The following is a 15580-nucleotide window of genomic DNA, read 5'->3' as shown; positions in this document are numbered from 1 at the left end:
AAAACAGATTCGTTTGGTACCAAATAAAAAATATGAGGTCAATCAATCGGTAAAGTTGGGGTGGGATTTGTGAACAGGCACCAAATTGGATGCGCCTGCCAGGTACACTCGATTCAAAGCATGAGCCAGGGCATCTACTCAGATCCACAGAAGTGATAAGCCTTCATGATCCATTTAACTGATGGAGGTTTAACAAAGACATGCACTTGTTAAATAGTCACATAAATTAGCACATTCAAACATTAATTAAAGGTAAAAAAATGTCTTCCACTAATTTGAGATCAGCTCATGAAAGCCAAAGATCCCTCTTCCAAGACCATGCAAGGCCGGAAGACGTACATAGCCCTTCCACCACGTTTGGAGGGTCTTCCAGGGTCTTGAACATTCCCAACAGAGCTGCAGAGGAAGCTGACCTGATGTCCGAACCATTTCAATAAACTCCATAGGTTCCAAAAATAAGTGAAGCCGGCCTGACTCGCTGCGCCTTCAACATTTCCAAACACAAGTTGTCCAGATGATTCGTCCGAAAAAAAATCCACGGAGACGTTAATGCATTTAAAAAATCGTTTTAGTGAGTAGATAGAAAAAAGGGTGCCAAACATATATACAAAGGATAAAGGCGACAGAGGTCAAAAACCCATTTCACCAACGAACACAACGAACTCCCATGATGCATCATCCTTAAAAGTGACACGTATGGAGCCTTAAACCAAAGAAGTAATGAAGATAATAACAAAATAACCACAATAGCTACTGCCATCTATAATGAGCACCACAAACAGGAGTGATAAACGCCTCTTCAGAACCTGGTCGTTTATCATTCTGTAATCTCTTTAGGAGGACATCTCCTCCCGCTCCGTTTTGTCATCACTCCTACCCGGATCATCCGCCGGCTGACTGCTAAAGGAACGCACCCAGTGTTTTCCTCCTGGCTGTCAGATTGCAATCGAATCATCATGGAGCAAGGGTCGCGATGTGGTGCCAGAAAGTAACACTCCTTCAAGGGGTCACTTGTTTGAACAAATCTGAAGTTTGTATCGAGGCAGGCCCAAAAATGTGGAAAACGACTAGGTGGACAAAAGTGTTTCCGAGGCAGTCACTAGTGTTTTTAGAAGTCTGTTTGTGTAGCAGAGTCATAATTAACGAGCAACAATTATAAATCCACGTATGATGGTGTCTTTATTCATTAAGACATTTTTCCCGTCACAGAGACACGTGGTTCCATGGTGTAATGGTTAGCACTCTGGACTCTGAATCCAGCGATCCGAGTTCAAATCTCGGTGGAACCTGTCTTTTAACTTCATCATCGTTTCATCGGCAGCTGTGACTGAAAACACCGCAGGATGAAAGGTGCATCTTGACTACTAAAAATGTCTACAAACTAGACCGTGGGAGTAAATAAAAAAACAAGAAAATCATTGCGTACTTCCTACAGCGGATGTGGAGGTCACGTGTTTCCGGTGGCGCTTCTTCTCCCTGCGGAGCTGAAAGAACGAGGAAAACCCGACAGTAGCGGACAACTAGCGGCTCGGAGCGCGTCGTCGGCGTGAGCTGGATTGTCTGAGTAAAGCGGTTTGTTGGAGACGAGGCTGCTTTATGGTGAATGCCTTGCAATAAAGTGTTTTCTTGAGCAGCACCACAAGAGAGGCGTCGAAAATGGCGAGTGGGATGAGCGGAAGTCAGAAGAGATTCCATACTGGCATCAATGGTGGCGGGTCGGTACCGCAGATTGAGATGAATGGGCCCGAATTGGGAGATTCTGGTAATTAGACATGAACGCATGGTTATTAAAAACAAGAGAGGGAACACGGACGAAGACTGCAGGCTTAAGTGAGTTTAAAGTTATGTTGAGACTCCCCCTGTGATAAATGGAATCATTATTTGGAAACTATTTTGTATTTGCACAATGTTTCTTACTTCGATATTGCATGATTTTACCTATAAATGGGACAAAAAAAATAACAAATAGAAAGAAAACTTTTCACAAGTACCATAAGGTGCATACAGTAAAATAACATAGAGATGAAATCATTATTACAAGATTCAGCCTGGATCTCACCAGAATAAATAATTGTTTCATTATGGAGAACAAAGGGGAAATGTACATAACAAGCGGAGAGACAAGAAGGGAGTGGGCACAGATGGAGATCTTTAGGAAGGTGCAAAGTACAAGGAAAGAACAAGAATGCGCCGTTTAGATATTAAAGAATACAGCTGGCAGGCAGACAGAAAAATGTTGTTGCACACTTTTTACAGTAGGCGGCGGTATACACGTTTAACCTGTTTGCATTTCGCCAGTAAAAGACAAAAACAACGGTTTTTGAGGGCAGTTTACATTTTGAAAAGACAGGAAAGCACTGAACCTGTTAAAACACTAACTAGACAATAATTTAAAGGCTTTTGGGGATGAATATGATAAAAACAAGAGATCACCTCGTGTCAATTTTTGACGAATACAAATATTTACGGGGGGGGGGACATTTTAATTTCTGACAATTTCATGTGAACCCTCCAGCACGCTAGGGGGCGCAGTCGCGTCTTACAGGCGGCAGCACATCAACAGTCGGCGATGACGTCACATAACATGGCGACATTCGTCGTTCGGCGCGTTTGTTCTCTTTGCAGCAGAGTGAAAGCTGTTCCTCCGCTCGGTAACCTGTGCATCGAAAAGTTTAGATTAACCAGCAGCAGACCGCCGGGGGCCCGCTATGGGACGAGGGGCTCGGACTACACGCAGGTTTGCAGAAATAAAACGCACCCGTCCTTATTTCTGTTCAAATGACGTCAGGTCCAGCTTGCTTTGACCACTCCCTCATAAACAGGCACCCGTGTCACTCACATTTATTGTTGCGGTAACATGAGTCCAAAGCGTTTTCCTTCCATTGGACGCCATTGTTCTTTTCTGGTCATACAAACGGGAGTGAATGGCAGCGGGTGAGATTGTACTGACCTTCACCTCTGTGGAATCACTACTCTGTTTTGTCTTTCACAGGACACGCAGGTGCACGTTCCTGTTGGTAAATATCACTTTTTTCTTCTGTTTTTGTATAACAAAAATGTTTAAATTCTGTTTGGCTTCTTTTATTCAAATGTTATTGACGTCCTTTTAATTCATAGAGCGTCTGACCGTGTCCTACAGCAGAAGCAGTGGTCCTGGGGGTCAGCATGTCAACAAAGGTGGGCATACGCCAGTTTTAGAGTTTGTTTCTACTGCTTTGACACACCGGAAATCATTCGTCATTCCACTTATAATATCACAATTTACTATTGCTGTTTCTACAGTGAAGTTGTTTTCTACCCCTTTAGTCTTTCATTTTTCATTTAATTTATTCATATAGCGGCCAATTCAGAAACCATGTCCATCTCAAGGCACTTTACAAAGTCAACTTCAATCAGATTATACAGATTGGGTCAGATTAAAACAGATTGGACAAAAAAAATCCTATATAAGGGAATATTGTTGTCCTTTATACAAGCGCAAACTGACTTGTATTTTAATGTAATGTTAGACCAACGCAAAGAATGGCACGATTGTTTAATGGAAGAATAATACTACATGATATATATAAAATGTATATTTTGAAAAACCTAATTTTCAGTGTCAAGACAATTTAAAGTACCCTACATGATTAGAACGTAAGAAAAGTAAAATGGTAAATGGCTTGTACTTTTATAGAACTTCAACTAGTCCGACGACCCCAAAGCGCTTTACACTTTACACACTCAGTCATTCACACCCTGACGGTGGTGAGCTATGCTAGTAGCCACAGCTGCCCTGGGGCACACTGACAGAAGCGAGGCTGCCATACAGGCCTAAACAAGACCCAGTCCTCTTCTTTGGTCTGATGCAGCTTCCTCAGATGGGAAGTGAACCGTGCCTTATTGTTATGTGTCTGAAAGCTCATAGCAGGCACACATGTCCTAACATGAAGCTTCTACACGGTGGCACCGTTTCAGCCAGTTCGTCCACTCCTCACTCTTCTCCAGACTTGCTCCGTTCGGGACTTCTCATCTCGGCAGTGCTAATTGGTCGAGTCATGCAACTCAAGGCAACCGCAGACGGCCACTATGAACTTTTATTCCATGTTGGATGAAAACTGCTCCGTCTCCGCTGCAGTCCTTTATCCCACGTCAGGTTTCCCGCAGCGCTATCTTGGCGTGGCGGCCGCCACGCCAAACTCACGCTACCGCCACGCCAACATCCCAAAAAAAAAAAAAAAGAAAAGTGACGTTAACACGCGCTTTTGCGCGTGCGTGAATGGCATGGAAAAAAACACATGGATACCCCCGCTCCGCGAATCTGTCCGCGGAAACGTGTCGTCCACCCCCGCTCCGCGAGTCGGTCCGTTCCCCCCCCCCCCCCGCTCCGCGAGTCGGTCCGCCTCTCATAAGCAAATTCCTGCGGGAAACACTGCACGTCAAAGCCGCATCCTGTGCCTGATCGGTCGTCGCTATGTGACAGTACACAAAAGTTCAGATTTTTCAACTCCAGCAGCTGTTGCTTAGCATTCATTTCGGGTGTCGTGTCGCACTGGCTTCGCTTTAATTTGCAAAATCGCACTTTTTTGGTGAACCTCACCTGGTCTGTGAACACCACGTCACTGGTGAAGAGGGCACAGAAGAGCTTGTACTTCCTGCGGAGGATGAGGAGAGCCCACCTGCCCCCGCCCATCCTCACAACCTTCTACAGAAGCACCATAGAGAGCATTCTGACCAGCTGTCTCTCTGTGTGGTGTGGAGGCTGCAGCGCCTGCGACTGGAAGAACGTGAGAAGAGTGGTGAGGACAGCAGAGGGGATCATCAGGGCTCCTCTCCCCTCCATTAAGGACATTTCATTCCAGCGCTGCGTGTCCTGAGCCTGTAACATCATCAGAGACCCCTCACACCCCCACCATGGACTGTTCCACCAGGTTCTGCAGCAGCTTTTTCCCAGTTGCCATCAGACTGTTGAACTCTAAACTGGACTCTGCATCACACATGCACAGAACTGAACTTTATGGCCATTTTGCATCATTATGTTGCACTGCCGACATTGCTAAACTTATAATCAATGTAAACTTAAAAGTACACAACTGAACACTTTCTGCATTTTTGCACTATTATTATCTTGCACTGCCAACTTTGGACTTTTCAAATCAATGCCTCTTTTTGCACCCTTAGCTTTGCACTATAAACATGGTTGAGCATTTTTCTCCTGCACTGTTACGTTCTTATCACTGCTGCACTTTATATTGTAATGTTATTTTATTTCAATTGCAATCTCATTACATTGTCGTAAGCTGAATTTTGTTTTGCATGCAAAGAGTGCATAAAACGACAGTTTGTCTAAGTCTCCTGTGTTGAGGGTACTTTAGCCTGCGTGTTAGCTCGCCTACAGTCCATCTAATATTGTTTTATTGGGGGAGGGTTCTGTTAAATCTAAACCTCTCCGTTCTTTACCCACAGTCAACACTAAAGCAGAAGTCCGATTTCACGTGTACACTGCGGAGTGGATCCCTGAAGATGTCCGGCAGAAAATTGTAGAAAAGGTTTGTTGTCACATGGATCATTTGGCGTTTGTTCTCTTGTCCAGCGTTTACTCACACTAAAGCTGAGACAAAACGTGGAACTCACCTGCTGCTTTTTTTCTTCTTCTTCTTTTTCTTTACTTTCGCTTCCGCACAGAACAAAAGCCGCATCAATAAGGCCGGGGAGCTCCTGGTGACGTCGGAGGTGAGCAGGAGTCAGCAGAGAAACCTGTCGGACTGTCTTCAGAAGATCTCTGCCATCATAGACGAGGCCAGCCAGAGACCCCGCGAACCATCGGCTGCAGACATAGCTCTACGAGCAGCCCGGTAATGCCCAGCGAATGAGACGTGGTCCTTTGGGATTTACACATCCGTGCATTAGACGTGTAAATGTGACGTTACGCGTGTTGTGCAGGCTTGAGAAGAGGAACAAAGAGCGACTCAAACAGAAGAAGATCCTTTCAGCCGTCAAGAACAGCAGACGGGTGGATTTTGACTGACCAGCGAGCATCTTGCTCTTCACGAAAATGTGATCTGCCCCCACCAGCCGACCTACGCGGTGCGTTTTGCTGCAGTTGGGACCGAGCGTCAGAATGGGGAAGAAAGGGGATCTAAGCGAGTTCGAACGCGGCAGGATTGTTGGCGCCAGACGAGCGGGTCTTAGTATTTCAGAAACCGCACAGCTGGTGGGCTTCTCGCGCACCACCGTCTCCCGGGTTTACCGGGAGTGGTCTGAGAAGAAGAAAATGTCCAGCAAGCGGCAGTCATGCGGACGGAAGTGCCTCGTGGACGTCAAGGGTCAGCTGAAAATGGGGAGGCTCATCCAGGACGACAGAAAGGCAACGGTAGCTCAGATAACCACTCGTTACAACCAGGAGACGCAGAACACCATCTCGGAGCGCACCGCCCGCCGGACCCTGAAGCAGATGGGCTACATCAACAGGAGGCCGCACCGCGTGCCCGTCCTGTCGGCTAAAAGCAGGAAACTGAGGCTGGAGTTCGCCGAGGCTCACCAGAAGTGGACGGTGACGGACTGGAAGAACGTGGCCTGGTCCAGCGGGACTCGCTTTCAGCTGCAGCATTCATGCAGTCGGGTCAAAATTTGGCACGAGCAGCAGGAAAGCCTGGATCCCTCCTCCCCCGGTTCACCGGCTGGTGGCGGCGGCGTAATGGTGTGGGGAATATTTTCTTGGCATAAGTTGGGTCCTTTAGTACCAATTGAGCGTTGTTTAAGCGCCACAGACTACCTGGGTCTCCTCGGCGACCACGTCCATCCCTTCATGAGCACGGTGTACCCCTCTGCCGATGGCTGCTTCCAGCAGGGGAACGCAGCGTGCCACGACGCCGACGTCATCTCCAACTGGTTCCTGGAGCATAAAGAGGAGTTCACCGTGCTCCGCTTGCCCCCACAGTCGCCGGACCTTAATGCGATGGAGCACCTGTGGGAGATGGTGGAACGGGAGGTCCGCACGATGGCCGCGCAGCCCACCAGTCAGCAGCAGCTGCGCGACGCCATCGTGTCGGCGTGGACCAAAGCCTCCGAGGAATCCTTCAGACACGTCGTTGAATCCATGCCGCAGAGAGTCAAGGCAGTTCTGAAGGCCAAAGGCGGTCCAACCAGGTACTAGCAGGGCGCTCCAGGCCCCGTTTTAGAAAGCTGGCTCAGTGGATGCTCAGAGGAATATCCGGGGTATATTCCTGCGTACCCTGGCTTTTTTTTCCGTTTCACAAAGCTCAGAAACCTTTACCCTGAGTGACAACAATGTACTCCATGAACCAACCCTGCTACAGAGCAGAGCTGTTAGGACAAACCCTGTTTTTCCTGCTTTTTAGCTGAGATCTGCACAAGGAAGTGTCGGAACAGGCTCGTCCTTTTCTGGAGAGCAATTACTCCATAGAAATCTCTCACTGCAGAACGGGAACTAAAAGTGAGTCAGATTTTCTCTAAATGAGTATATTTCACTCATTTCATCTCAGAGACCTAAAGCCTGTAGAAAAGCTGCGGGCTGAGAGAGAAGAAGGCAGACACGGTGTTCTGGGTCCTGGGAAGACGTGGAGAAAAATAAGACTGCCGTCTCTCTGCTCCAGCGCTCTAAAACATTGTACCATAGCATCTAGCTGAAAGTCGCTAAAGTTTTTGACAAGAAATGTTTTTTCTGAATAAAAGTTTAAAACAAGGTGGATTCATTTGTTTTTCATCATTTCTTTTTTTCCTGAGATTAAGCTGCTGAAATAAAAGATATATTTCAAGCCTTTTTGTACATCTTTTCCAGGGGTGCCCATACACTGGGCAGAGGCTGACTGCATTTATTTTATTTTTGCTCAGTTCAGTAAAGCTTTTAAGTAATCCGTCACTTGGAAACTTTTAATTGGTTTGAGCCGCAAATGTGAAACATTTTTCTTCAGTAGAATCATTGGATGTTTGATGTCCTGCGACGGAAAGCAGCTCCAGCCAGGAGCTTTAGATTTATCTGAAGGTAGAGTTTGTCTACATGGCTGGATTCTCTTTGCGTTTGTAGAAAATAACTTAGTTTGCTGATTGGTCCCTAGACCCATGACAATTCCAAAGGCTGTATTTAACTGGTTAATCAGAACCTCATGATGGCTCCGCCCCTGGAGGCTGGTGGGTCCTCAGCCAATATCCAACTGGATGCTGAGCCTCCAAGAGAACCAAACCTTATCAGGTTGCCAGATTTGGATGTTATACATGTTTTTACCTTTAGAAATATACATTTTGGACTTTTTTGTTAAAGTTACTGTAAAATGTCATTTTTTAAATTTATTTATAACCAGTTTGGCTCCAGAGCAATTCAAAGTGGGAAATTGCCAAGACATCAAGAACCATTAGGTTCCATAACAACATGACGACTGTTGTGCTTAGTTCCTCCACGTCATCTGAGCTGTGAAGCGGGTCAGTGAGAGCATCACCCGAAGACCAAGTCTGTTTGCTTCTGTGGGCCAACACAAGACTCCCAATCTATGGGTTTATGCAGAATTTTGAGATTATAATAGGACTGGTGTCTTTGTTGTACCCGTGTTGTTTTCACCTAAAACATTACAGCTTGGTACAGTTAATAGATGTAACCCATGATTACATTTTGTAACACTGACAGAATAAATCCTAATTCTGAGAAAAATATATAATCTCTTTAGCGTCATCAATTTTAATGAAGTCATGATAATGACAGCATATCAGCCAAGAATGAACAAATAGTCAAACGTTTTTTAGCACACGTTTACAATAATGCATCTAAAATAAGCTAAAGAAAAGTTTTTTTTTTTAAGGTTGCCATCCCATGTTAATCTTAGAATTCTGTTGAAATCCAAAATGTTAAGTTTGGGAACTAACTTTTTTTTCTCATAAAACGTTGAAGGTACAAAAATCAATGTTTTCCGTGTTACCTGTGGTTTATTGTATTTTAAAGTTAACAGGTTGGATAATCTTTGTTTTAAAATTGAGTTGTTCAATGATAAGCACATACGTTTTTGTGTTTTCCCTCCAATATATTTCCCTTTAATTACTGTCGAATCAGCGTCCAAGAGTTCTAGATCTATGTAATCGTTATAATAGTAGAAACCGTGGAATTTATTGACCTGCAGAAAAAACACGTCAGGAGAACCTGGTACATATTATACCGACGGGAATCAATGGAAAAAAAAAAAACTTTCATAGCAGAGGATGGTTTCGATCCATCGACCTCTGGGTTATGGGCCCAGCACGCTTCCGCTGCGCCACTCTGCTACGATGACATGGATCGTGGCATCACACAGTTTTGTAGCATATATCATATAGTACAGGTTGAAGTTTGCTTATATAAGGTTTTCTGGTTATAAACCATGTGTTAACGTTCTCTGCTGCAGCGACGGATTTCCGTCAAATGCAAAATGAGAGCTGAATATAGATCCGTATAGGCGTTGTTTTCAAGGTTTCAAACTGAAGCTGCTCTCAACCAATTAAAACTAGCAGAGGCAGTACATTAGCCAATCAGAAAGAGAGTAGGGTGGGTCTTTGCGAAGCCAGGTCTGTCGGTGTTACATCATTTTAACTTTTGGAAGAACATCTCAACTGGCCACAGACGGCATGAATAAAAGTAGTTTTGGTCTAAGGTTTTCTTTGGACTTGTGTCAACCAGCAAGTCAGAAAGTTCAGTGGATTGAACATCTGACAAGAACTTCCTACTAGGGTATCTATCGCTCTCGGTCCCTCTTGTAATCAGTGGTATTTTCCACTGTTGTCCCGCAATCTGAAACAATGCCCCGCATTTAACTGGGTCAGATTCAGAAAAAGTAAAAAAATAATAATAATCCACTCGTGCTTTTCTGAAACAAAGAACGCAAAGGACAGAGGTGGAGTAATCGTCGGTGAGAGCCGTATCGGCTGTCATTTAATGCAGCAGAGCTCCATGTCATGAGCCGCTGCGCACGAGGACGCTCCTAAAACAAAAGGATTTTTATGCATACAGATAATTTAGGAAACTACGTCTGGAAAAAAACAGCAGAGAATGGTTTCTAACTGGGTGAGGCCAGAGAAAGGCGATTTTCAGAGAGCTTTTTATGAAGTTTCCCAAAACTTCACAATTTTTATTTATTTATTTTTTTTTTTTTCATTTTTAGATGTGAAGCGACACCGTAGAAGCGAGTCGCACCAGAAACAGCTGAAAAAGCCTCCTGTGAATCTAAGATAATATAAGATAGGCTTTATTGATCTCACATTGGATAAATTCACATGTCGCATCGGCTCAGTAATCAGAAGAAGGTGCCAAAAGTAGGACAAGGTGCATCAGATATATACACTGTGTCCTCCTTATACTATAGTTCAAAAGGAGTAGGTAAGAAAAAAAGAAAAATACAAAAATACAAAAAGAAATAAGGCCGAGGATGTCTTCTGTACATTAACTGTGGCTTATACGCGTGTGTATTGACATATATTCGGGCAGCAGAAGTCACTTGTTTCAGGATTATTGCACAGTGTACTAAATAGAATTGCTCATTAGTTAATGCATGTTGGTTATTACAGTTGCAGTTATAATTACAGTTATTGTTACAGTTATTTTGCAGCATTGTATAATCTGATGGCAGCAGGAATGAATGACCTGCGGTAGCGCTCCTTTTTACAGGCAGGGTGTCTAAGCCTGTCACTAAAGGAGCTGCTCAGCTCCTCTACAGTCTGGTGCAGGGGGTGGAAGGTGTTGTCCATGATGGATGTGAGCTTGGACAACATCCTCCTCTCAGCCACTTCCTCCACAGAGTCCAGAGTGCAGCCCAGGACAGAAGTGGCCTTCCTCACCAGCTTATTCAGTCTCTTTCTGTCCCGCTCTGTGCTGCCAGGAGCCCAGCAGACGACAGCGTAGAGGAGGGCTGAGGCCACCACAGAGTCATTAAAAAGTCTTAAACAGGGGCCTGCTCACTCCAAAGGACCTCAGCCTCCTCAGGAGGTGGAGGCGGCTCTGACCCTTCTTGTACAGAGCATCGGTGTTGTGAGTCCAGTCCAGTTTACTGTTGACGTGAACACCCAGGTATTTGAAACTCTCCACAGTTTCTATGTCCTGCCCCTGGATGTTCACAGGTGAGTGAGGTTGGGGTCTTCTCCTGAAGTCGATCACCATCTCCTTGGTCTTACTGGTGTTTAAGCACAGATGGTTCTTCTCACACCAGTCCACAAAGTCCATGATGACCGACCGGTACTCCACCTCATTCCCCTCAGACACACAGCCCACAATGGCCGAGTCGTCGGAGAACTTCTGAAGGTGGCAGCTGTCCGTGTAAAGTCCGAGGTGTAAAGGGTGAAGAGAAACGGAGATAGAACGGTGCCCTGGGGGGCCCCGTTGCTGCAGAGTGCCACCTCTGACTGACAGCCGTGCAGCCGCACGTACTGAGGGTGGTTAGTGAGGTAGTCGATGGTCAGTGAGGTAGTCCATGGTCCAGTCAGCCAGATGTTGGTCCACCTCAGCGTCCTCCAGCTTCCCCCTCAGTAGCACCGGTCTGATGGTGTTGAAAGCGCTGGAGAAGTCGAAGAACATGACTCTCACAGCGCTCCCAGTGGTCTCCAGGTGGGTGAGCGCCCGCTGCAGCAGGTAGATGATGGCATCCTCTACTCCGATGTTGGGCCGGTAGGCAAACTGCAGCGGGTCCAGGGTGGGGCTCACCATGGTGCACAGGTGAGCTAGGATGAGGCGCTCCATGGTCTTCATCAGATGTAAGGTCAGGGAGACTGGTCTGAAGTGGGCCGGTTCCCTGGCGTGCAGTGTTTTGGGAACCGGTACCACACAGGAGGTCTTCCACAGGGTGGGCACCACCCCCAGGCTGAGGCTCAGGTTGTATGGACTCATTTTTACTCCAACCCAAAAAACATCTGTCAGACAGACAAGCTACAGCAGCCAACAATATTTAACTTTACGCAAAAGCTTAATAACATTTTTCTAATTAAAAAGTGTTCATCTTTAAAAGCTAGTCAAGTTTTTACCTGAAAAACTTTTTTTTTAAAGTTTAACAACCGTGTTACTTCAAGCCGTATTTGATGGGGAAACGCGGCCCAACGTAACGCAGGGTCGTGGGGGGCTAGACGCATGGTCTATCCTGGACATGGGTAAAATAGTTTTGTTAACTTCCAAATAGTTAAATAATGCCTTTTCATAAACTGGTGAGTTGTGATAATTAATTGTTGTGCAATAATGGGCAAAGCAGAGGCTGATTATTGCGTTATATTATACCTACTGTGCAAAAATGTATGATATATACATAAACTCGATTGGTTAGTGATTTTAACACTTTCAGTATTGCATAACACGATTTGTTGGTGATTTTAACATTGTCAACATTCTTTAAACATTATTCGTTAGCCATTTCAGCATTTTCAACATTGCATAAACGCTATTGGCCCTAATGCTGAATGCTCTTCAACACGGCCTCCCTATGTCAGGAGTCTGCAACCTGTGACTCTGGGGCCAAGTGACTCTTACAGTAATAACTTTTGGCTAGAAAATACATTTTTATTATGGTATTTAAATGTAATAATGATAATAAATGCAGGTTTTAGCTGTTTTTTTCTTGGAATAATTGCTTTTAATTTTTTTAAACAGTTAAAACATATTTCCTACAGATCTTTATCAAAAATTATAACATGTCTTTTCTCAACAAAAAAAAATTCAGGCAACATTTGCAGCTCTTCTGCTGCTATTACACCTGAATATATGTCAATACACACGTATATAAGTCACCGTGAATGTACATAATACATCCTCTGCCTTATTTCTATTTTGTATTTTTATTCTTATTTTCTTATCTACTTCTTTTTGATCCACTGTATAAACGAGGACACACTGTATATACCTGATGCACCTTGTCCTACTTTTAGCACCGTCTTCTGATTACAGAGCAGATGTGACATGTGAATTTCTCCAATGTGAGATCAATAAAGCCTATCTTATCTTATCTTATCTCTGTATGAGTTTAATTCAAGTGGACTGTAGGCAAAATGTCTCTTTTGGCTAAAGGTTGCAGCCTCCTGCCCTGTGTGAAACAGGTACAGAACAGAGCCACGTGTATCCATGGCCGAACCGTGTGAGTAACCACAAAGTCCCAGTTTTAGATTACAAACGAGCGACATTAGCCGTTCAGATGAGATAAATCTAGCCGTAAAATGATCGCATTCATTACATCGCGAACTAAGCTGCACGAGTTGGCTTCATTGCAGAACGAGTAAAAAGACGACCACGAAGGGACTCGAACCCTCAATCTTCTGATCCGAAGTCAGACGCCTTATCCATTAGGCCACGCGGTCTAGTACTGGCTCATCGGCTGTTACGAGACAAACAACTGTACCAGAATCCTGCTGCTCAAATTCATTTAAACTTGTAGGTGTTCGCGGCTTCGTTAAGTTGGAATGAATGATATTCACAGATTTGCTTTTCCGGATCAATAACATGTTGACGAAAAATTTCTTCTACAAAACCGACACCTCTTTGCAACCACAGAATGGCAGACAGTGAGCTACAACCACAGTTTCCTCAAAACGAGCCTCCCACCGCGCTGGGAAAATTGCGTTGGACTCTATGCAGAGTCCGCTGGTCCGCAAATGCTTAGAGACCGTCTGCAAGTTGCAACACCAGAAGAATAATCACAGAAAATATTCAACAGCGTCACTAAGGAGAGGTGGATTATCATCAAATTAATTTTATGTGTATCTGATCTCACGTCTTTCATACTATATTTATTGGATTGGGAAATAATACATAAAAAAATGAGGAATTTCCCAAGCCTAAATGGCAAAAATATTCATTAAAGTCCCTTTTGCTAGGTGTAGGATAAAAAAAGAAATCTATTAAAAATAATAGTTTGCTATATAAATCAAATAGCTTTGAATAAAGGACTTTCATTTTAATCAACTTTCATCATTTAGATAAGTAATAGCTACACGTTCACATGTTTTATCGTTAAAATGAGTATAAAATTAGCAATAAGTACACTATAAAACGCTGTAGTGTCATCAAACCCATAGCACACATAGATAACCTCATCTGGATCATACTACATCTCTTACTTTGGGAAAATGTACTTAACTCTGTTTTGTGAGATTTTTTAATCTTTATAAGCATAAAATGACCAATAGCTCAACTATAGATCATTGTAGTGCCACCAAACTCATAGCACACATAGATAACCTCCTCAGGTTCATACTACAACTCTTACGTAGGGAAAATGTGCTTAAATTTATTTTTAGAGATTTAATAATCGTTATTATAAGCATAAAATGACCAATAAGTACACTATAGTTCATTGTAGTGCCATCAAACTCATAGCACACATAGGTAACTTCCTCAGGTTCAAACTACAACTCTTACTTTGGGAAAATGGGCCACAGATAATTCTAATACTCTCCACATAATATTAAGAGCTTTTATATGTACTATCATCATCCACAAAGTAACTGTTAGAGGTTGTAGGGTGACAGAAATCCTCACATCTACTCCATATCAGATTTTTTTTTTACACAGCAACACTTGGCTTGTGAATTTTGACTCTCATTTCTGAGGAATTATTTCATCTAATAAATAAATAAATAAGAATCTTTCTCCATTGTTTTTATTAGCAGTACTCAGTTTGAACTGCAGGGATCTTGAATCAAGAATATTTTATTTGTAATATTTTATTTGTTGTTTTGGCTTTGAGGCTTCTGAAGCATTTACCTGATGGAAGAGTGGCAAACAGCGGATTGCCTGGGTGGGTCGGATCAGTGGAGATGAGTCTTTGGACTTGTTCTACTTAAATTGAGTCCAGATCCTGCAGACGGCGTCCCACAATCCCCTGCACTGTTCTCACCACCTGTGTTAGGTCCTTCCTCTCCTGGACTGTGCAGCTCCCATACCATACAGTCATGCTGATACATAAAACGCTCTCTATGGTAGCGCTATAGAAGTTCTTTAGCAGTTTAGAGGGCAGTCCAGACCTTTTCAGTTTCCTGAGGAAGAAGAGCCGGGCTGCATTTGATGACTGTGATTAAATCATTGGATTTTGTCAACAAAGATAATGTGCACTGAAGTTTGTGGTGAGTTTATTACTTCTGTATTTTCTCTCAAACTCTTGGAATGTGTTATTTAGGGTTACCCATACTATATTGTATAGTCTGCTGTATATATATCAATTTAAAAGTTAATCAATAACTATATAAGTGTCAATATTGACCCCCACCTCACTGGACCAATATTGGCAATGTTTTGTTTGTTAATTTTTGATGAGTATAAAAAGCAATTAACAGATATGTGAAATCCCACTACAGTCCAGTTCTAAATGATCACATTATACTTGGGTTTGTTTTGGCCAATATTTTACATTTTTAATGTCCTGTGGTCTTCATTTCTATTTTAAGTACTACTTTTCCAGGTTGCTGAGTATTTGTGGGGTCCGAGTATTTGGGAGAGCTTTTCAAATCCTCGATCTTCAGTGCCAATTTTTTTTTATAGGTTTTCTCATGACTTGTAACCTAAATTTTGCTATCACTCTAAAAAACGCTGTTGTTTTAATTAATACTATATGTTACATACTGTAAATTGTTGCCTTTTTTGCTACTGTTGAAT

At 43.5% G+C, this 15580-nt stretch overlaps 1 protein-coding gene and 3 non-coding genes across 5 annotated transcripts; 2 read left to right on the top strand and 2 right to left on the bottom strand.

The window, feature by feature from the left end:
* The first annotated feature begins 1217 nt into the window (after positions 1-1217).
* trnaq-cug lies at positions 1218-1289 on the top strand. The gene has a single exon. It is a non-coding gene; the product is annotated as a tRNA-Gln (tRNA).
* Positions 1290-1642: 353 nt separating this feature from the next.
* Positions 1643-6045, top strand: LOC105927361 (peptidyl-tRNA hydrolase ICT1, mitochondrial). 2 transcript variants are annotated; one of them, XM_036142533.1, is made up of 6 exons: positions 1643-1762; positions 2993-3017; positions 3118-3177; positions 5446-5528; positions 5665-5834; positions 5923-6045. In XM_036142533.1, exons 1-6 carry the CDS (start codon positions 1739-1741, stop codon positions 6005-6007), a joined length of 447 nt encoding a protein of 148 aa, XP_035998426.1. In that variant the 5' UTR covers positions 1643-1738; the 3' UTR covers positions 6008-6045. The 2 variants fall into 2 exon arrangements, with proteins under 2 accessions (XP_035998426.1, XP_012719525.2); XM_012864071.3 differs by lacking the exon at positions 1643-1762 and adding an exon at positions 2555-2737.
* A 3132-nt stretch (positions 6046-9177) lies between these two features.
* trnam-cau lies at positions 9178-9249 on the bottom strand. Its single transcript has one exon. It is a non-coding gene; the product is annotated as a tRNA-Met (tRNA).
* A 3965-nt stretch (positions 9250-13214) lies between these two features.
* On the bottom strand, positions 13215-13287 carry trnar-ucg. Its single transcript has one exon. It is a non-coding gene; the product is annotated as a tRNA-Arg (tRNA).
* Positions 13288-15580: the final 2293 nt, after the last annotated feature.

This window comes from Fundulus heteroclitus, chromosome 10 (genome assembly GCF_011125445.2).
Source record: "Fundulus heteroclitus isolate FHET01 chromosome 10, MU-UCD_Fhet_4.1, whole genome shotgun sequence".
Classification (NCBI taxonomy): Eukaryota; Metazoa; Chordata; class Actinopteri; order Cyprinodontiformes; family Fundulidae; genus Fundulus; species Fundulus heteroclitus.
Note: the sequence above shows the minus strand (reverse complement) of the source record. Positions and strands in the feature narration are given on the sequence as shown.